Genomic DNA, 22,667 nt, shown 5'->3' with positions numbered 1-22,667 from the left:
ATGACCCCCATGTGTTGTTTGACTACCATCGCAAAGTATTAGTTTATACCTCCAAGCAACACACATAGAAGTTGCTGGTGAATGCAGCAGGCCAGGCAGCATCTCTAGGAAGAGGTGCAGTCGACGTTTCAGGCCGAGACCCTTCGTCAGGACTAACTGAAGGAAGAGTGAGTAAGGGATTTGAAAGTTGGAGGGGGAGGGGGAGATCCAAAATGATAGGAGAAGACAGGAGCGGGAGGGATGGAGCCAAGAGCTGGACAGGTGATTGGCAAAAGGGATACGAGAGGATCATGGGACAGGAGGTCCGGGAAGAAAGACAAGGAGGTGGGAGGGGGACCCAGAGGATGGGCAAGGGGTATATTCAGAGGGACAGAGGGAGAAAAAGGAGAGTGAGAGAAAGAATGTGTGTATAAAAATAAGTAACAGATGGGGTACGAGGGGGAGGTGGGGCATTAGCGGAAGTTAGAGAAGTTGATGTTCATGCCATCAGGTTGGAGGGTACCCAGACGGAATATAAGGTGTTGTTCCTCCAACCTGAGTGTGGCTTCATCTTTACAGTAGAGGAGGCCGTGGATAGACATGTCAGAATGGGAATGGGATGTGGAATTAAAATGTGTGGCCACTGGGAGATCCTGCTTTCTCTGGCGGACAGAGCGTAGATGTTCAGCAAAGCGGTCTCCCAGTCTGCGTCGGGTCTCGCCAATATATAAAAGGCCACATCGGGAGCACCGGACGCAGTATATCACCCCAGTCGACTCACAGGTGAAGTGTTGCCTCACCTGGAAGGACTGTTTGGGGCCCTGAATGGTGGTAAGGGAGGAAGTGTAAGGGCACGTGTAGCACTTGTTCGGCTTACACGGATAAGTGCCAGGAGAAAGATCAGTGGGGAGGTGTAAGGGCATGTGTAGCACTTGTTCCGCTTACATGAACATCTTTGCTGAACATCTACGCTCTGTCCGCCAGAGAAAGCAGGATCTCCCAGTGGCCACACATTTTAATTCCACATCCCATTCCCATTCTGACATGTCTATCCACGGCCTCCTCTACTGTAAGGATGAAGCCACACTCAGGTTGGAGGAACAACACCTTATATTCCGTCTGGGTACCCTCCAACCTGATGGCATGAACATCGACTTCTCTAACTTCCGCTAATGCCCCACCTCCCCCTCGTACCCCATCTGTTACTTATTTTTATACACACATTCTTTCTCTCACTCTCCTTTTTCTCCCTCTGTCCTTCTGACTATACCCCTTGCCCATCCTTTGGGTTCCCCCCACCTCCTTGTCTTTCCTCCCGGACCTCCTGTCCCATGATCCTCTCGTATCCCTTTTGCCTATCACCTGTCCAGCTCTTGGCTCCATCCCTCCCCCTCCTGTCTTCTCCTATCATTTTGGATCTCCCCCTCCCCCTCCAACTTTCAAATACCTTACTCACTCTTCTTTCAGTTAGTCCTGACGAAGGGTCTCGGCCTGAAACGTCGACTGCACCTCTCCCTAGAGATGCTGCCTGGCCTGCTGCGTTCACCAGCAACTTTGATGTGTGTTGCTTGACTTTCCAGCATCTGCAGAATTCCTGTTGTTTGAGTTTATACCTCCATCTTGTTATCTGTGAGAATTGCCAACATTGGCGAGGGCTATTTACGTTTAAAATTCTCGTGCAGGTCAGCTGAGCCGATGCAATCCCAATGGCTTTGACAGTCCCCGAAGGTCGTCCACTCATTGCCCTGAGACCACAGAGGACCACGTGCAAGCTGTGTGGGAGGACCTGGGTTTGGGCAAGAACGGCTACCTTCACCGGGAGGAATTGGTGACAGTCTGCAAGAACATTGGTCTGAAGGACCTCAAAGACCAAGTATGTGTGTCGACCTTAGCCCCTCTTACTGTGAAGTTGTTAATATGGCACTGAAGTTTCTCAAACATCAGGCTCGCCAGGATGTTTCAGTTACAAACTGGCTTTCCAAATTCGTTGCGTTGAGTGGGTGAGCAGTAAATTCGTCTCCAGGGTCTGTGATGATGACTGATCAGTTGGGCAATGAGTTAGTGCCAGTGGCTGGCCTCTGGGGAAATTGTTCATCTCCAGCCATCACTCTTGTGCTGGCATTCTGCGTTTGTGTACTTCAATGAGAGCACCCTCTTGGGACGTGCAGAATGCAAATGATATCAACTACTCAAAGCCATGGTGGAAGAGGAGGTGGCAAGCTTGTCAGCACATGGGGCAGAAAGGAAAGGCCTGTGCTCTGCTGTTCAGGCCGTTAATTATCCCGAGCACAAAACAGTCGGTCGCACTGCTGTTTTGTGAGAGCTTGCTGTGCACATATTGGCCGGCACAGTTTCTGCTTTGAAAGAGCCAGTTTGGGATGTGGCAAGTCATGGGGGCTGCTAATTTGATCAAAGCTGCCCAGTCTAATGGTGTAGACTCTGATTTGGTGATAATAGCTACAGACTGTGCCTGTAATTATCAGATGCTTGTGAACTCATTCCACAGGACATTGACAGTCTTTTCAGAAAGCTGGACAAAGACGGCGGCAACAAAGTGAGTCGCAGTGAATTTCTGCACGGCCTGTTTCGGCATGGACCCACAGTTTCGACACCCCGCAGAAAGAGATACCATGGAGCCCACAACCAGGTAGGCTTATCCTTGCACACTGAGTGGCCACTTTAGAAGGTATCTCTATTCTCAGTGGGTGAAAATCCCAGTAAATTGCGAGTTTCTGAGATACTCAAACCACCCCATCTGGCACCAACATTCATTGCATGGCCAAAGTCACTTAGATCACATTTTGTCCCTATTCTGTTCGGTCTGAACTACAATGGAAACTCTTGGCCATGTCGGCATGCTTTTGTGCATTGAGCTGCTGCCACATGATTGGCTGATTAGATATTTACATTAAAGAGCAGGTGTACCGAATAAAGTGGCCACTGAGTGCATGTACAGCTCTTGCACTTTTAAGTCCATCCCCTTCCATGGATGCTGCTTGAACTGCTGAGTTCCTCCAGCTTTGAATGTTTAATTCTGTATTAATGTCACTGAGATCTTGTGGAAAGCCTGAAATCTTGATTTTAGGGGCTTTTATAATCAAAGGAGTTCGTATCAGGTGACAAACGTAATCGAGGAGAGTGAGAAATACAATTGCTCGAGAATCATCCCCGGTGACAGTTTATTAATGCGCATCATGAAATTAACCCTTTTCCTCCCAGGGTCCTGATGGGAACAGGCACAGAACTGCGACTTCATCTTTAATATCAACTATGACGTGTTCGCAGTTGTTTTCTGCGCTTGACGATGGCACTGGCTATGCATCACCTGAACAAATCGTTAACATGTGGCAGGAAAATGGGATTAAAAACAGTCACGAGATATTACAGGTGAGGCTTCACTCGTATTGCCTTTCGCCGTGCTAGCTCGATGCCATTTTACAGTCTTTCTGCTTCTCCTTGGGCCGTCCCTCGGCACCAGGAGTGCCTTTCGCTTCTGCTCCTTCCGGCACTGTGGGTTCTGAAGTGTCTGATGAGACCAGTGTGGAAACTACAGACCCTTCCACCGTCACAGCGCAAGGTGCCTGACGGAATGGGTATGCATTCCGGTACTCTGGTGTAAAACTCCAGTGTTCCGGTCAAGTTCGTGCTGAGCTGCGGTCCCTGTCAATGTCTCAGCCTTTGCTGTTTTCTTTTAGGTTTGTAGGGATGGATTTGGAACTGAGTGGGGAGTTAGGGGGTCAGTTTATGGTTTAGGTTCAGGGCTGAGGGATGAGGGTTCAGGGCTAGTAGTGGAAGAGCCTGGGCAGGAATTTGAGTCCGAATCGAAGTGCTCCCTGTTCGAACATCGGTGATCCCAGAATGAGAGGAAATCTGCAGATGCTGGAAATCCGAGCAACACGCACAAAATGCCGGAGGAACTCAGCAGGCCAGGCAGCATCTATGGAAAAGAGTACAGTCGACACTTTGGGTCGAAACCCTTCGGCAGGATCCCAGAAGTTGTCTTGCAGGCACAGAAGAGACCAGCAGTTCTCCGGGTCCTGGGCTGGAAGTCAGTACTGGTGGCGAGTTCCAGGTACGGGTGGGATTCACGAGGGAGGGCCTGTTTATCTCCCCCCCCCCCCCCCAAATGGGTCACCAGGATTCGAGTCAGGAAGTCGAGGTTCATACAAGTTTGAAAGTAGAGGCCCAAAGGTCAAACCTGGTGAAGTCCGGAGGGCAGAGCTGAAGGTTGAATACCAGAGGTAGAGGCCTCAAGAGTCACGAGGGTCCGAAGGAATCACAAGGACCCGGGTCACCAGGGTGGGGTCAGAGGTACGTGAGAGTTGGAAGTCGTGGCCCAAAGATCAGACCTGTGACTGGGGTCCTGGGGTGTAGTCTGAAGTTGGAGGCCTGATGTCTGTGAGTCTGAGAACCGGGGGGACATGTACTAGAGGCAGCCTGTCTGGGTGGGTGGGATGGGAAGGGGGCTTGTTGAGCTGTTGTTGTCACTGTTGCTTGTGTTGTTCTGTGGAACAAGGTGGACTTGCTATGTTGATGTTGGAATGTGTGTTGACACTTGTGGGCTGTCTCAGCGCATCCTTGGGATGTGTTGGTTGTTATCAAAAATGATGCATTTACATGTGGTAAATAAATCTGAATCCAGGTATTTTGTGAGGTGGTACACCCCATCCATGGTTTAGACAGAGTTTCTGTTTTCTAATAGCATCCTTCTCTGGAGTTATAGAGAAGTACCCCACAGAAACAGGCCCTTCAGCCCATCTAGTCCATGCCAAAACCATTTAGACTGCCTACTCCCATCCACCTGCACTGGGACCATAGACCTCCATGTACCTGTCCAAACTTTGCTTAAACGTTGAAATCAAGCTCACGTGCATCCTTGTGCTGGCAGCTCATTCCACACTCTCATGACCCTCTGAGTGAAGAAGCTTCCCCTCATGTTCCCCTTAAACCTTTCACCTTTTGCCCTTATCTCATGACCTCCAGTTGTAGTCCCAACCTCAGTGGAAAAAGCCTGCTTGCATTTACCCTATCGATACCCTTCATAATTTTGTATACCGCTATCAAATCTCCTCTCAGTCTTCTATATTCTAAGGAATAAAGTCCTAACCTGTTCAACTTTTCCTTGTATAGAACTTCAGACCCAGACCCAGCAGCATCCTTGTAAATTTTCTCTGTACCCTTTCAACTTTATTTACATCTTTCCCGTAGGTAGGTGACCAAAACTGCACACAAAAATCCAAATTAGGCCTCAACAAAGTCTTACACAACTTCAACATAACATCCCATCTTCTGTACAATAAATTGATTTATGAAGACCAACATGCCAAAAGCTTTCTTTATGACCCTATCTACCTGTGGTGCCACTTTCAGTGAATTATGGACTTGTATTCCCAGATCCCTTTGTTCTATTCCACTTCTCAGTGCCGTACCACTCACTGTGTAAGACCTGCTGTAGTTGGTCCTACCAAAGTCCAAAACCTCGCACTGTCTGCATTAAATTCTGTCTGTCATTTTTCAGCCCATTTTTCCAGGTGATGCAGATCCATCTGCAAGGTATGATGGATCTTGCTCACTGTCCACTACACCCCCAATCTTGGTGTGATCCGCAAATTTGTTGTTGCAGTTAACCACATTATCATCCATTTTGTTGATATAGATGACAAACAATAGCAGACCCAACACCGATCCCTGTTGCGCTCCACTAATCACAGGCCTCCAGTCAGAGAGGTGACCATCTACATTCACTCCCTGACTTCTCCCGGAAAGTTCATGTCTAATCCAATTTACTCCCTCATCTTGAATGCTGAGCGGCTGACCCTTGTCAAATGCCTTGCTAAGGTCCATGTAGACAACATCTACTGCCTTGCCCTCATCCACTTTCTTGTCAACTTCCTTGAAGAACTCTCTAAGATTAGCTAGACATGACCTACCACGCACAAAGCCATGCTGACTATCCTTAATCGGTTCCTGTCTATCCAAATACTTATATAGCCAGTCCCTTAGAATACATGCTTTGAACCATCATGGGCTAGAGGTTCCCAGCAGTCAATGGGCATGTTCCATTTCTTGGGAAGCTTATGAACACATCCACAATGCCTTTTTCCTGTGCCTAGTAACCTTTTCATGTGGAGAGCTCAGAACAGGATGTCAGTTTGGGGAGCCTGGTGTTGGGTTCATGAATATCTCTGGTTCTATTTAATGTTATTTTTGCAACAATCTTGTTTTGACTGTGTTTTGAGAGCCTGACCAGTGGTCACAAAAGAGCCAACTCAAGGCACGTTTATCATTGTTCACTTTTTTGCAGCAGAAACATTTTAGCGGATGAGGATGCCGAACCTAGCATAAAGGAGGCTGTGATGAGAGGGTGTAGAAACCAAGTGTTTCTGTCACTGCTGTTGCTTTTGGGTGAGAGCTTGTTGAAGCTTTGGGTGTTGTACTGTAACTGCTAGTTACTGGTATTGTGCAATGTTTAATTTATGATGGCAGTGAATTGCAAATGTTTATGGATTTCTTAAATTTATAGCATCTCAATGAGAAAACTGGCTTACAAATGGACACTCCGAAAGCTAGTTAGAATGCTTCTTGTGGAGAAGGTGAAGAGATTCTGCAGATGCTGAAAATCCAGAGCAGCACGTACATACACACAAAGTGCCGGAGGAACTCAGCTGCATCTATGGAAAGGAGCAAATCTGATGAAAGGCCCGAAACATCCAAATTTTATCCCTCTCCATAGATGCTGCCTGACCTGTTGAGTTCCTCCAGCATTTTGTGTGTGTGTTGCTATTCTTCACAAGAGAGGACTGCGACCAGGCCATTCAGCCCTGAAATCTGTACAGCTTGTTGACAAAATCTGGCCGTGTTTCATTTCCATTTCAAACTGAGTTGATGAAGCCTCTGCAATCTATCTAGGAAGATTATTCTGGAATTCAACGATGTGCTCTCTGAAGAAATGCTTTCTGACACTAACCTAGAAGGGTCTGGCTCTTATTTCGGTGTTCTCCAGCTGTGTGCTCACTTTCCAGAAGAAATGGCTTTTTCCATATAAGCTACACTAAACTGTACAATAAATGTAGATGCTTCTATGAGACATTCCTTGGGACGTAGACAGCCAATTCAATGATTAAGCCTTTGAAATTCTGATACTTTTCCAGTCCGATGTAACTTCCTGAGCTGTAGTGCCCAGAATTGAACAGTTTGAAAAGAGCTTTCTGCAGGATTGTACCTATTTATTTAGTGATACAGTCTGGCCCTTCGAGCCCTGCCATGCCAGCGACTCCTGACAAATCTGATATAACCCTAACCAAATCACGGGACTGTGGGAGGAAATCTGAGGACCCAGAGGAAACCCACACATTCCACGAGTAAGACGTATAGGGACTCCCTACAATTGAACTCGGAACTCTGGAATGCCCCGAGGTGTAATAGCATCGCCCTGACCGCTATGCTACCATGGTGTCCGTAGAACATTGAACAGTACAGGCCATTCGGCCCACAGTGTTGTGCTCACCCTTGAACTTACTCCAAGATCAATCTAATGCTTCCCTCCCACATAGCTCCCACATTTTTCTTTCATCCTTGTGCCTATCCAAGGAGAGCTTTAAATGTCCTTAATGCATCTGCTTTTATAACCACCCCGGCATCGCATTCTGTTTTTAAAAAACGTTACCGCTGACATCCCCGCTACACTTTCCTCCAATTACTTTAAAGTTATGCCCCCTTGTATGAGCCATTTCTGCCCTGGGGAAAATGACTCTGGCTGTGCACACTATCTGTGCCTCATCTTGTCAAACCTCTATCGAGTCACCTTTTCTCCTCCTCTCAAAGAGTAGCAGAGTCTTCAGCATATTGTGTGGGGGTCAGAGAGGGGTTTACCAGCTGCTGGTGGGCAGAGATTTTATGAGAGGAGTGGGCTGGGCGGGGGGTGGTGAAAGGATGAATTTAATAACGTATGAGGAGTTTTTGATGGCTCTGGGCCTGTCCTCGCTGGTGTTTAGAAAAATGAATATTGAATATTGAAAGGCCTAGATAGAGTGAATGTGGAGAGGATGTTTCCTATAGTGGTGGAGTCTAGGACCAGAGGGCACAGCCTCAGAACAGAAGGTCACCCCTTTAGAACAGAGATGAGGAATTTCATTATCCAGAGGCAGGTGAATCTGTGGAATTCATTGCCGCAGATGCCTGTGGAGGCCAAGTCATTGGGTGTATTTAAAGCTGAGGTTGATAGCTTCTTGATTGGATAGGGTGTCACGGGTTATAGGGGAAGACAGAAGAATGGGGTTGAGAGAGATAATAAGTCCTTGATGGGATAGACTGGATGGGCCAAATGATCTACTTCCTTTCTGTTAAATGCCTCCAACTGTGATATAATTCTTTAGCACAGAAAGCACGCTGTTTGCTCAGACAGGCAATAGTTGGATGCTGTTGGACAAATTTAGTGGATCATTGATTTCACAGAAAGAGATTATTTGACCCTCAGTTCACATACTGCTGCAATATGACACTCTTATGAATTTGCTAACCCTCTTCTTTGCCCCTTGCTATCCAAAACATTCCTACATATCAACTTCCCTGATAAAAATGACGCCCAACACCTTTTCAGACAGTTCACTCCAAATAACAATTCACAGACTAAATAATGTGCCTCTTTTCATCCTGGTTACATTCCTTGTGTGACTGAAACACCAGTTAAGTTCTTTACTGAAATCTTCTATACGTTTGAATACCTCTATAAACTCTCACCCTCATCACCTTCTCTGCTCCAAGTGTGAATACGTTTGAATGTCAGAACAATGCCATTGCTAAATCATCCCTCCACATCATCTGTTCCAAGGGTGTAAACTCCCAGAGGCTCACAAAAACATGATTCTCTAATCTGATGCAGAAAGTTTCCTGTTTTCATCCCTTGCTGTCTCCCTCCCTCTCCGTGTCCCCTTAGCAACTGCTCCCTTTCCTCCCAACTCAACCTCCATCTCCCTCGATCCTGATTTTCCCCAGTCACCAGCCCTCCCTTCCTGCCTCCGGTATCGATCATGCAAACAGACCCAATTACGATGTAGTTCCTGCCCTTCTAGTAGGTACTGCAGACATGAAGCTCACCACACCAATTACAGGACAGATGCTGTGAACAAAGACAACTCCTATACTTGGCTTTCATAGATCTGACAAAGGCATTTGGTGCAGTAGGTCGCCAAGCTTTCCGACGTACACGATCAAGGCATGGCTGCCCTGACAAGTACTCACAGATACTGAATACTACTGCATGATGGCATATCAGCCACAGTACTCAGCAACAGCTTCACTATCAAGACGGGAGTCAAGCAGGGCTGCATCACTGCACGCACAATATTTGCTATCTTTATTGCTGCCACCCTTCACCTCATCGGCCGAGATCTGCCACCGGGAATCCCAATCGTGTGTAGAATGGACAACAGAATCTTCAGCCTCAACCAGTTCAAGGCCAAGAACCAGGTCAGCACCACCTGGACGACGCCACCATCGCAGCACACTCTGAAGAAGACCTTCAACGTATCACAACAGTTTTATTATTGTTTTCAACCTCTCACTGCTATGGGTGGAAGTTCCCACATACCTCAAAAATTATACCAGTGCCTAAGAAGAATAATGTGAGCTGCCTTAATGACTATCGCCCGGTAGCACTCACATCGACAGTGATGAAATGCTTTGAGAGGTTGGTCATGACTGGACTGAACTCCTGCATCAGCAAGAACCTGGGCGCATTGCAATTTGCCCATCGCCACAATAGGTCAGTGGTAGACACAATCTCAATGACTCTCCACACGGCTTTAGACCACCTGGACAACATAAACACTTAAGTCAGGATGCTGTTCATCGACTATAGCTCAGCATTTAATACCATCACTCCCACAATCCTGATTGAGAAGTTGCAGAACCTGGGCCTCTGTACCTCCCTCTGTAACTGGATCCTCAACTTCCTAACCGGAAGACCACAGTCTGTGCAGATTGGTGATAACATATCCTCCTCACTGACGATCAACACTGGCGCACCTCAGGGGTGTGTGCTTAGCCCACTGCTCTACTCTCTCTATGCACATGACTGTGTGGCTAGGCACAGATCAAATACCATCTATAAATTTGCTGATGATACAACCATTGTTGGTAGAATCTCAGGTGGTGATGAGAGGGCGTACAGGAGTGAGATATGCCAACTAGTGGAGTGGTGCTGCAGCAACAACCTGGCACTCAACGTCAGTCAGATGAAAGAGCTGATTGTGGACTTCAGGAAGGGTAAATGAAGGAACACACATCAATCCTCATAGAGGGATCAGAAGTGGAGAGAGTGAGCAGCTTCAAGTTCCTGGGTGTCAAGATCTCTGAGGATCTAACCTGGTCCCAACATATCAATGTAATTATAAAGAAGGCAAGACAGCGTCCATACTCTATTAGGAGTTTGAAGAGATTTGATATGTCAACAAAATCACTCAAAAACGTCTATAGTTGTACCATGGAGAGCATTCTGACAGGCTACATCACTGTCTGGTATGAGGGACTACTGCACAGGACAGAAAGAAGCTGCAGAAGGTTGTAAATCTAGTCATCTCCATCTTGGGTACTAGCCTACAAAGTACCCAGGACATCTTTAGGGAGCGGTGTCTCAGAAAGGCAGCGTCCATTACTAAGGACCTCCAGCACCCAGGGCATGCCCTTTTCTCACTGTTACCATCAGGTAGGAGATACAGAAGCCTGAAGGCACACACTTAGCGATTCAGGAACAGCTTCTTCCCCTCTGCCATCTGATTCCTAAATGGACATTAAACCCTTGGACACGACCTCACTTTTTTAAGATATTGTTACTGTTTTTGCACAATTTTTAATCTATTCAATATATGTATACTGTAATTGATTTATTTATTTTTTCCTTCCTCTAGATTATATATTGCATTGAACTGCTGCTGCTAAGTCAGCAAATTTCACGACACATGCCAGTGATAATAAACCTGATTCTAACATCATTCTTTCTTTTTGTCAGACCTTGGATTTCTCTGTGGAGGAGAAAGTGAATCTTGCAGAACTGACTAATGCGCTGGAGAATGAGTTAATGTCCAACAGGAATGGGACACACTTGGCAGCGCTAACCTGCTACAGGAACGAAATCGACCACCTTCAGTAAGCAACTTCAGCTTGCGGCCGGTGATTATTTTTGTCGCTAAAGTGTGTGTGTGTGTGAGGCTGCTGCTCAAGGGAGGAGCTCGTGGACAGACGCAGTCACCGGTGGAGTACTGGTGACCAGAGAACAGGAGGGAGAAATGGATCAGGCTTCTAGGTTGGCAAGGAGTAACTCATGGGTTGATGCTGGGATTAATGCAGTTTATTGTTAACAATCTGCACTCAGTGGCAACTTTATTCGGTACACCTGCTCCTCAATGCAAATATCTAATCAGCCAATCACGTGGCAGCACCTCAATGCGTAAAAGCATACAGACATGGCCAAGAGGTTTGGTTGTTGTTCAGACCAAACATCAGAATGGGGAAGAAGTGTGACCGTGGAACCACGCGGGGCGGTTTCGGTGTCTCAGAAACTGCTAACCTCCTGGGACTTACAGAGAATGGTGCAAAAAACAAAAAAAACCACTCAGCGAGCGGCAGTTCTGTGGGTGAAAATACCTCGGTAATGAGAGAGGTCAGAGGAGAAGGGTGAGACTTGTTAAAGCCGACAGGAAGGCAACAGTAACTAAAATAACCATGTGTTACAACAGCGGTGTGTGTACAACAGCATCTCTGAACACACAACGTGTTGAACCTTGAAGTGGATGAGCTCCAGCAGCAGAACATCACAGACATACTCTCAGTGGCCACTTTATTAGGTACAGGAGATATTACACTGAGCTTGGAGTTGTGATGACAGCCTCGGGGACTGAGTGCCTTGTGGACACGTTTGGTAACAATGAAGGGTATGTGGGAAAGCAAGTTGTGAAGAGAAGGCTAAAGATTTGCAAACATCTATAGAACGGTGAAGCACGTGGACTAAACAGTCAGGTGGAACATGATTTTGGGGGAAATATGAAGCTACTCACTTTGTTAAGAAGAGTAGGAACGGGTAACAGAGACAGCTGGACGCAGTACAGAGGGATGTGAGTGTCCTTGTACGTAGTAAACAGCATCCAGCCGCAGTTAATCATTTTTTCTCAGGGAAAGGGAACAGGGCAAAAGTTTGAGGTGAGAAGGGAAAGATTTTAAAAGGAACCTGAGGAGGCAGCTTCTTCACCACCTTGTGGAATGAGCTGCCCGAGAAAGTAGGTCCAATAAGAATATTTTTTAAAACTTTTGGATAGTGACAGGGTCAGGAAAGGTTTTGGGATATATGGGCCAAATGTGAGCAGATTGACTAGCATAGATGGGCACATTAGTCAGCATGGATGTGCTGAGCCGAAGGGCCAGTTTTCATGCTGTGTTATTCTGACTCAATAGACAATAGGAGCAGGAGTAGGCCATTTAGCCCTTCAAGCCAGCACCACCATTCACTGTGATCATGGCTGATCATCCACAATCAGTACCCTTTTCCTGCCTTCTCCCCATATCCCTTCACTCCGCTATCTTTAACAGCTCTAACTCTTTTTTGAAAGAATCCAGAGAATTGGCCTCCACTGCCTTCTGAGGCAGAGCATTCCACAGAACCACAACCCTCTGTGTGAAAAAGTTTTTCCTCAACTCCGTTCTAAATGGTCTACCCCTTATTCTTAAACTGTGGCCTCTGGTTCTGGCCTCCCCCAGCATCGGGAACATGTTTCCTGCCTCTAGCGTGCCCAATCCCTTAATGATCTTATATGTTTCAATCAGATCCCCTCTCATCCAATGAGGAAGGTCACTCTTATTGGAAAGGGGTAGAGGGTAAAAGTAGGGAAGTCGATCTAAACTAGGTAGCACAGTGGTGAAACCACACTTGCTGAATTGTGTCTAGTTTTGATTACCTTATAGTTACTTCACTTTCAAAGACTGTACTACTCATGTTCTCATAATTAATTTTGAGCTTAGAGCCCTTAAAAGTGAGTCCATGGGTTGTGGAATCAGTTCAGTGTTGAGTTGAGTGAGGTTATCCATGCTGATTCAGGAGCCTGATGGTTGTAATGTAATAACTGTTCCTGAACCTGGTGGTGTGGGACCTAAGGCTCTTGTACCTCCTTCCCGTTGGAAGGAGCGAGAGGAGAGCACGGCCTAAATAGTGGGGATCCTTACTGATGGGTGCTGCTTTCTTGTGGCAGTGCTCCTTGTAGCTGTGACTGGGCTGTGTCCAACATATTGTTGAATTCCTTGGCATTGGTGTTTCCATACCAGGGCATAATGAATATTCTCCACCACGCAAAGTTTTAGATTACATGATGAATCTATGCAAATTTCTGAGAAAGTAGATTCTCCCTGTGATCGTGTGGGGTTCTCCCAGCTGCGCAAGTTTCTTTCCAAATTCCAAAGACGTGTGGGTGGGTAAGTTAATTGGCCCTAGTTTGTCAGAGCGAGAGGGTGTGGGGAGAAGTTGATGGGCATGCGGGGAGAATAAAATGGTATGTGCTTGATCAGCACAGTGTTGGGACAGAAGAACTTGTTTTAATGTCCCTTGAGTAACTGTCTGTTATCCAAAATGCTGTTTAAGAGCCCTTGGTCCACACTTGTTCAAAGCGACATTTCAGTTGTTACCAAATAAGTGCTTAATTAGCTGCATTAAATGAGCTTGCGAAAGAGCCTGCAACACTTCATGAACTGAAAATGTCGAACTCATTTGCGTGCAGTATTTCTGCCTCTTACCGAACCTCCTGTGTTGGTTTGTGCCACTTGGGAGACTGCAGCTGTTAAAGACACCTAGCAAGTTTGTAGGTCTCGGCTTGCATGGTACTTGCAAGGCTGTGGGTTGTAGGCTCGATGTTTCCTGCTCCATCTGTTGGCTGTTAGAGGTATTTTTCCTCAGAGCTACAAACCTGGCTGCGTGCTCCATTGCTTTTGAATCAGAATCAGGTTTATCATCACTGACATATGTTGTGAAATTTGTCGTTTTGTAGCTGCAGTACGGTGCAATACTACAGTGAGAAGTACTATAAATTACAATAAGAAATTAATGTACTTGTATATCAAGGTTCAAAGTAAAATTTATTAATGTCACCACATACGACCCTGAGATTCTTTTTCCTGTGGGCATACTCAGCAGGTCTATAGAACAGTAACTAAACAGGGTCAATGAAAGAGCAATAGCATAGAAGACAACAAACTGTGCAAATGCAAATATAAATAAATAGCAATAAATAACGAGTCATGAAATAACAAGATAAAGGGACCTTATAGTGAGATCATTGGTTGTGGGAACACCAGATACAGAATGAGTGTAGTTATCCTCTTTGGTTCAAGAGCCTGATGGTTGAGGGGTAGTACCTGTTGGTGTGAGTCCTGAGGCACCTGTGCCTTCTACCTGATGGCAGCAGCGAGAAGAGAGCTTAGCCTGGGTGGGTGGTGAGGATCTCTGATGATGGATGCTGCTTTCTTATGACAGTGTTTCATGTAGATGTGCTCAATGGTTGGAGGGCTTTACCCGTGATGTACTGGGCCGAATCCACTACCTTTTGTATATGTATATATGTGTGTATATTTTTGTAAATAAGTACTGTAAAAAGGATCAAATTAGTGAGGTAGTGTTCCTGGGTTCGTTGTCCGTTCAGAAATCTGATGGTGGAGAGGAAGAAGCTGTTCCTAAAACATTGAGTGTGTGCCTTCAGGTTCTCTGATGGTAGCAATGAGAAGAGGGCATGTCCTGGGTGATGGGGGTCATTGATGATGGACGCCACCTTTCTGAGGCATCGCCTATTGAAGATGTCCTGGATGCTGGGGAGGCTGGTGCCCATGATGGAGCTGGCTGAGTTTACAACCCTCTGCCACTCTCCTTTCTGCACAGTGGCCCCTTCGTGCCAGCCAGTTAGACTGGTCTCCGTGGTCGGTCTGTCTGTCTAGGTACCATATCCAATGCGGACGTTGGTGACCGTGGTTTTCCATATAGATCTATCCCTCGTTCTTTGGATGACTTCCATTTCCTCGATGTGTAGCCACCTGGCTAGGCTTTTCATGTACATAAGCCGAGGTCTTCCTCTTAAGTTTGCTCCCCTCAATCTTTCCAGAGAGTGAGTTTTTCTAGTTCATCTTTCCGCATGATGTGTCCTAGGAATCTGAGTTGTCTCTCTCTTATTGTTGGTATGAGTGATCGAGCTGCTTGGGCTCTTCTGAGAACTTCATTTGATGTATGTGTGGTCCATGGTATTTTTAACATTCTCCTGTAGAACCATAATTCAGCTGCTTCTAGTCTCTTTTCCATTGCTGGGGAAATGGTCCAGCATTCACTTCCATAAGTCAGGATAGAATAAATGTAGCACTGCAGTATTCTGTTTTTAGTGTACGTGCTCATCTTTCTGTCTGTTAATATGGACTTCATTTTTTGGAAAGCTTCTTTCGCCATTGCTGTTCTGTATTTGATATCTCTGTCGCACCTGCCATTACATGTTATTAGGCTGCCAAGATATCTGAATTTGTTGACTTGTTTGATGTTTGTATTTCCGATCATTGTGGGATGTTTGTCTTTCTGGAGGTGACCATGCTTTATGTCTTCTTGGTGTTGATTGAGAGGCCTCTGCGATTTCTTTCTGCTGCCACTATAGTGAGTAGTTCTTGAAGTTTTGTTTCTGAGTCAGCTATTAGTACAATGTCATCAGCATATCTGATGTTATTTATATTATGGCCTCCAATTGTGAATCCAGACTTAGTCAACCTGTATAGTGAAAATATCTTGAGCAGTATCAAGGACATCAAAGGATTCACAACTGGGGGCTCTCCAAGGTACATCTGTAGAAATGTGTGAGAGTCTTTGGTGATGTATAGTCTCCTGAAGATCCAGTTGCAGAGGGAAGTGCAGAGGCTCAAGTTTTGGAGCTTGTTGATTAGAACTGAGGGACTGCGTGTGTTGAATGCTGAGCTGTACTCAATTTAACAGCAGCAGACAGCCAGTGAAATTTCATCCACTGCAGGTCCAGATCCATGCTTGGGCAGGAGTTGGTTCTAGCCGTGACAGTGGATGTGAGTGTCACTGGGTGATAATCATTGACACAACTCATCCTGCTCTTCCTGGGCACTCATATGATTGTCATCAACTTGAAGCAGGTGGGAATCTCCTACTACAGCAGAGAGAGGTTGAAGATGTCCTCGAATACATTTGCCAATTGGTTGGCACAGGTATTCAATGCCCTTCCAGGTGCACCATCGGGGCCTGTCACCACCATCAGATTTTGCTCTTTTAGATGCTGCACTGCACCTTAATTCTCTGATATGTTATGCAGTGGGGTAACGAATTTTCCAATGTAGCAGGGGAGTTTAACAGGGACAGGGAAAACAGGACCCCTGCTGTGTTTAAAGAGGCACAAGAAACAGGAGCCCAGTGAGTTCAAAGGGAGTGTTGGGGAAATGGGGGAAGAGGGAGGGCCCTAAGCCAAGAGTGGGGCCATCGGGATTTCCAAATGATCAAACTGTGGCTTAACAGGGCATTTTCCTGACTTGGGTACATGGACTACTTCAGAACAAACAATAAATATTAAAATGTGAGTGGTTTCTTCCCCCTTCCTTTCCAGTCCTGATGGAGGATCTCGGCCTGAAAGGTTGACAGTGTACTCTTTTTCCAGAGATGCTGCCTGACCTGCTGAGTTCTTCCAGCATTTTTCTGTGTGCTGCTCTGAATCTGCAGTATTTACAAAATATTAAAATGTGGGTGGTCTATATCCAATAAATATTGATGTATTAAAGTTTTAAATTGTCTCCATAAACATGCTCAGGTGATACTTGATTAAAGTTGAAGTTGATTGTCATTCAAAGGTAGACATGTTTACAGCTAAACAAAACAACATTCCCCTGATACCAAGGTGCAACATTCAGTACATATATCAGACACAGCACATAAAATATTCAAAGTTTAAAGTTTCTTGTGGGCATACTCAAGGAATCCATAATAGAGTAATAGCCATAATAGAATTAATGAAAGACAGCACTGAGTTGGGCATTCAACCAGTGTGCAAAAGACACAAACTGTGCAAATACAAAAAGAAAGAAATAATAAATAAACAAACAATAAATATCGAGAACAAGGGATGAAGAGTCCTTGAAAATTAGTCCTTTAGTTGTAGGAACGTTTTAAGGATGGGCAAGTGAAGTTATCCCCTTTGGTTCAAGAGCCTGATGGTTGAGGGGTAGTAACTGTTCCTGAACCTGGTGGTGAGAGTCCTGAGGCTCCTGTCCCACCTTCCTGATGGCAGCAGTGAGAAGAGAGCATGTCCTGGGTGGTGGGGGTCCTTGATGATAGATTAGATTATGAGGACACGCAGTCCTCTTTTATTGTCATTTAGTAATGCATGCATTAAGAAACGATACAATATTCCTCCGGTGTGATATCACAAAAACACAGGACAGACCAAGACTGAAAAACTAACAAAAACCACATAATTATAACATATAGTTACAACAGTGCAACAATACCATAACTTGATGAAGAACAGGCCATGGCACAGTAAAAAAGTTCAAAGTCTCTCGAATGTCCCACATCTCACGCAGACGGGAGAAAGAAGAAAACACTCCCTGCCATGCCTGACCACAGTCCGACTCTGAGCCATCCGAAAACTTCAAGCCTCCGATCAGCCCTCCAATACTGAGTACCAAGCACCATCTCTATCCGAACAATTCGACCTCAGCCTGGGTCTCCAGCAGCAGACAAAGCTGGGGATTTTGGGGCCTTCCCTCCGGAAGATTCTCGATCGCCCAGTAACAGCGGCAGCAAACCGGCGTTTCAGAAATTTCTCCAGATGTCCGTCTGCTTCTCACATCTGTCTCCATCAAATCAGAATTGTGTACAGCCCCTATTTAACAGAAATGATATCATTTCACTGGAGAGCTGCGTGCGCTGTGTCGCGCCGCCATCTTCTCCCTCCACCCCTAATGCTGCTTTCCTGTGACCATGTTTCATGTAGGTGTGCTCAGTGGTGGGAAGGGCTTTACCCATAAAGGACTGGGCCGTAACCACTACTTTTTGTCGGAATTCCTATTCAGGGGCAGTGGTGTTTCCATACCAGGCTGTGATGCAGCCAGTCAATTATACTCTCCACCACACATCTATAGACATTAGTCAAAGTTATAGATGCCATGCCGTATCTTCACAAACTCCCGAGGAGGTAGAGGCACTGCTGTGCTTTCTTCATAATTGCGTACTGGGCCCAGGACAGATTCCCCAAAATAACAACACAATAATATTCACAGATAATAAAAACTATTCTCTAGATATACAAGTTGACATAAAGTGCATATAAACTATTAGTTAAATATCCAACAATATAATGCTACAGACATTATACCATTATATTATGGAAAATTAATTTCTCATCTAACAAGCATGCAAATTATGATTGGAATACTTAGCACTCACGTACATTCAAATCTGGGTGACATCATTAAATCTGGAGTTGTGTTGATTGAAGGATGGGGCTGATGAATCTGATTTTATTTTGCAGGGGGCAGATCCAGCAGATGTACAAGGAAAGAGACAAATTGAGAATGGACTTGGATCGAGCGGAGAAGCGAAATGAGCAGCTGGCCAAAGAGGTTGATGATCGATATGCCACCATTGAGTTGCTGAATGAGACCAAACTCAAGTCAGTGGGAGATGTAGAATCGCTCTAAGTATTATGTCCTCTTCTTATGAGCACTGCTGACGTTTATTCTGTGTGCAGTAAAAAGAACCTATTTTTGTGTCTGGGTTTAACTGATAAAACCGGTGTTTGTTGTCTAACCTTTCCTGCCATTGTTGAGGTAGTGGATCTTTTCAAAACCATCTCTGCCCTTGTACTGAAGTTGTCCTGTGTCCATGCCACCCCATTGCAAACTCTAGAATCACTACCCTAGAGCAGCTTAGGCAAGCCGAGGGTTGCCCTGGGTGGGACAGCATGCGACTTGAAGGGAAGGGTGATTTGCACTTGGCTGCCCTCGTTGGTGGTGAAGACAGCTAACTGTGGGAAAGCACTTTCAGATGGCTGGACTTGAGTACCACATCTGGACTGCAATTCCACGAGTCCATGGAAGGTTCACAGCCTGTGATAAATCTGAATCTGTTCATTGACAGGTTCCTATAAAGAATGCTGTTGGCTCTTTGGGGAAATCAGGATTGTGATTCTTTTTTTTTTCCCTGATGTGGATTCCTCCTTGAGTTTAGTTCCGTGGACCTTGGTGTCACAAACACTTTAACCACTGAATGGGTAATGCTAGCCATTTTGGGGACCTGTGAAGCCACCTGTACTGCTTGTTCGTCAGAGGGGAGGGGTTTGGGTGTCTTTCCCCAGTGCCTCTAACATTCAATTCCTTTTACAATAGTTGGAAAAGCTAGAAACACTCAGCAGGTCAGGCTGCATCTGAGGAAGAGAAAACAACGGGCTGTGCTGGAGACAGAGGAGTCAGGGATTCAGCTGTGACTTGGACAGGGTGGGGGGGAAGAGGGTGAAGGTGCTGTGGTCCTGGTCGTCTTGCCCCTGGGTCTGGCCAGGCCGTCCATTCATGGGTCCTGTTGTGGGCCATCAGGGGCTTTGCCATGCATGTCTTCTGGGGTTACATGGGTGCCCGGGTGACGCTAGAGAGAAAGCTGTGGGCACCATGGGAGATTTCTGAGAATGGTGGAAGTGAGTGTTTTGTAGATGATGGTAATCATATTTGAATTTGAAATCATTAACAGTTTTGTGAACTCTTGATTATTGTATGCACTTTTGTGAGTGAATAACCATTTGTAGTTTTTTTTTAAAATGAAAGGGCTGGGGGTCCCTGTAGCAGGCCTGTTGGGGCGGGGGGCGTTGGGGAGTAGGTACTGACAGGGATGGGTAGAGTTCAAGATGAGGGTTGAGTGTGGGGGGCAGAGAGGGGTGTGAGAGGGCAGAGGGGAGGGTCCCAGTAGTGGGCCCAGCAAGGGGAGCAGGGTCTGGGGTGCCGTTGGTGGGGGACTGAAGCCAGAGTCCACTGAAGCCGAGTGGAGATGTGACGTGAGGGGTCCATCCCCAGGTAACAAGATGACCTGAGAACGTGCCTACACCCTGTGAGCGGTAGAAATGCGATCTACATCTCTTAGTTCCTCCATCTCCATCACACCTGTTCTCAGGATGAGGCTTTCTGTTCCTGAACATCCATGATGTCTTCTTTTCCCAAGCATACGGTTTTCCCTTCCACCAACATTGGTGCTGCCCTCACCGGCATCTCCTCCTTTTCCAGTGAGAGTTCCTCTTGTCCTACCTACCACCCCGTGAGCCTCTGCATTCAACACACCATTCTCCACAACTTCCTCCTTCTTCAACGGGATCCTACCACCAAACACATCTTCCCCTCACCCCCACTCTCTGCTTTCTGCCGGGATCACACACTATATGACAGCCTTGTCCATTTGCCCCTCCCTACAAATCTCCCTCCCGGCACTTATCCTTGCAAGTGTGTTAAGTGCTGCACCTGCCCCTACACCACCTCTCTCACCCCTATTCAGGGCCTGAAGCAATCTTTCCAGGCCAGGCAACACTTCACCTGCAAATCTGTTGGAGTTGTGTACTTTATCTGGTGCTTCCAGTGTGGCCTCCTCCACATCGGTGAGACCCAACGTAGACTGGGGGATCTTTTTGTTCAGCACTTGCACTCTGTTTGCTGTAAAATTCACAACCTCCTGGTTGCCTCCCATTTCAGTTTGACTTCCCACTCCCGTTCCGGCGTAGAGGCAGAGTAGAAGGTCAGCGCCCAGCAGCCGCAGAGCCTTCTGTCGCCCGCTGCTCAGGTAGCACACTTCCATCACCCACCAAATATTCAGCCGTGTGCCCACCAGAACCGAGTAGCATCACAAAAACTGGGTCCTGACAGGCCCCTGTTCAACCAAGGGGGCAGAGATCTTCGTCTTACACACGTGCAGGACGTAATTCCCCAACTGGTGCAATAGTCCCAGTTTATTACTTCAGACCCAGTCAGTCACGGAAGGTCCCGACCCTCGGTCCCCCACCCCGGCCAACAACTTCTGTTCCTTTCATACTCACCAGCACTCGCCCTGTTCCACCTCCACACAGGCCTTCACAGCCAGTCCCTCTCCCTGTCTGCGGCATTTTAATTCCATGGGCCAATATCTCTTTATTTATATTTATTTTTAATGATGATTGTGGTGTGCTGCTGTGTGCCATCAGAGTATGTAATCTTTCATTGAAACATACGAGTCCCTCAGATCTGCCTCCCTGCTATGTTCCCTCATCTACACTGGCCTCATTTCCTCTTCTGTGCCTGTTCCCAACAACCTTTAACTCTGCGACCTTTCAAATATTTGTCCATCTCCTGGAGGTTAAGCGGTGGGCTCCTCTAATGGAGAATGCCTGTGTGTGACTTTGTTTAATGTGGGGGGTGCTGATATATGGGCGGCCACCACCTGGTCCTTGACAGATGGGGGTCAGGGGTCAGGGTCCCGTGGATGGAGCAGAAGACAACTGGTGACCCTTCACTGCTGCATCCTTCCTCCATCTTCACTGCCATTGTGATGTGTCATCGTCATCCACCAGCTCCACCATTCGGGTCTTGGTTGATGCTCTCCCCCCCGACCTTACGACAATGAGTGATCCTACCAGGAGCGAATCACCAGACGGCTAAACTCCAGAGGGACTCGCTTTGCTCTCTGAGGAAGTGACTTTTTAAAATATATTTTCATCTCCTGAACTCTTTAATGTTCCAGTAGTTTCTCTACCAAGCATGCCTTTAATGCTGGGGTTTCTGAGATGTTCAACCAGGCCTTGCAACATACTTGTCAATCGCAGTAAGCAGTTTCCCGGCTTTTTCTCCCGCCCTTCCCAAATTTGCCTCTCCCTTCCGAACACCCGCCTCAGGCACTTGGACCAAGGGTACAAGGAGAGGATGGCAGCAGCCAAGATTCAGATGGACAAGGCTCAGGAGCTGATTGTACAGCAGATGAACATGCAGAAAGCAGAATTGGAGCGGGAGCTGGACTCCCTCCGATCGGATGAGATCTCTTCCCGGGAGAAGCTGAGCCTGGCAATGAAGGTATGCCGCACTCCGAAGGAAAGGGGTAGTTTTTATTTCATTCAGTTTCTTTTCTCCTCTAGCTGGCAAAGACCAGGATTTGTACCTAATAAAGTGGCCACTAATTGTATGTTCGTTGTCTGCTGCTCCTATAGCCCATCCACGTCAAGGTTTGACATGTTGTGCATTCAGAGATGCTCTTCTGCACACCACTGTTGTAATGTGTGGTTATTTGAGTTACTGTCACCTTCCTGTCAGCTTGAACCAGTCTGACCATTCTCCTCCGACCTCTCTCACTAACAAGGTGTCTTTGCCCACAGAACTACTGCTCACTGAAATGGATTTTTTGTTTCTCACACCATTCTCGGTAAACTTTAGTGACTGTTGTATGTGAAAATCCCAGGAGACCAGCAATTCCTGAGATACTCAAACCACCCCATCTGGCACCAGCAATTATTCCACTGTCAGATCACTTTCTTCCCCATTTCATTGTTTGGTCTGAGCAACATCTGAATCTTTTGACCATGTTGGCGTGCTTTTATGCATTCAGTTGCTGTCACATGATTGGCTGATTAGATATTTGCATTAACGAGCAGGTGTACGTAATAAAGTGG

General features: G+C 46.4%; 1 protein-coding gene across 3 annotated transcripts in view; it reads left to right on the top strand.

Moving 5' to 3' along the window:
- Positions 1 to 22,667, top strand: part of ninl (ninein-like) — a 105,694-nt gene that overhangs the window by 38,905 nt on the left and 44,122 nt on the right. For all 3 annotated transcript variants that reach the window (XM_072265671.1, XM_072265672.1, XM_072265670.1), the window contains exons 6-11: positions 1,662 to 1,852; positions 2,486 to 2,626; positions 3,199 to 3,366; positions 10,988 to 11,124; positions 18,531 to 18,671; positions 21,900 to 22,074. In XM_072265671.1, coding sequence (XP_072121772.1) covers positions 1,662 to 1,852; positions 2,486 to 2,626; positions 3,199 to 3,366; positions 10,988 to 11,124; positions 18,531 to 18,671; positions 21,900 to 22,074 — 953 coding nt within the window. The remainder of the gene's footprint in view (positions 1 to 1,661; positions 1,853 to 2,485; positions 2,627 to 3,198; positions 3,367 to 10,987; positions 11,125 to 18,530; positions 18,672 to 21,899; positions 22,075 to 22,667) is intronic.

This window comes from Mobula birostris, chromosome 8 (assembly GCF_030028105.1).
Source record: "Mobula birostris isolate sMobBir1 chromosome 8, sMobBir1.hap1, whole genome shotgun sequence".
NCBI lineage: Eukaryota > Metazoa > Chordata > Chondrichthyes > Myliobatiformes > Myliobatidae > Mobula > Mobula birostris.
The sequence above is the reverse complement of the archived record's forward strand: the minus strand, read 5'-3'. Positions and strand labels throughout refer to the sequence as shown.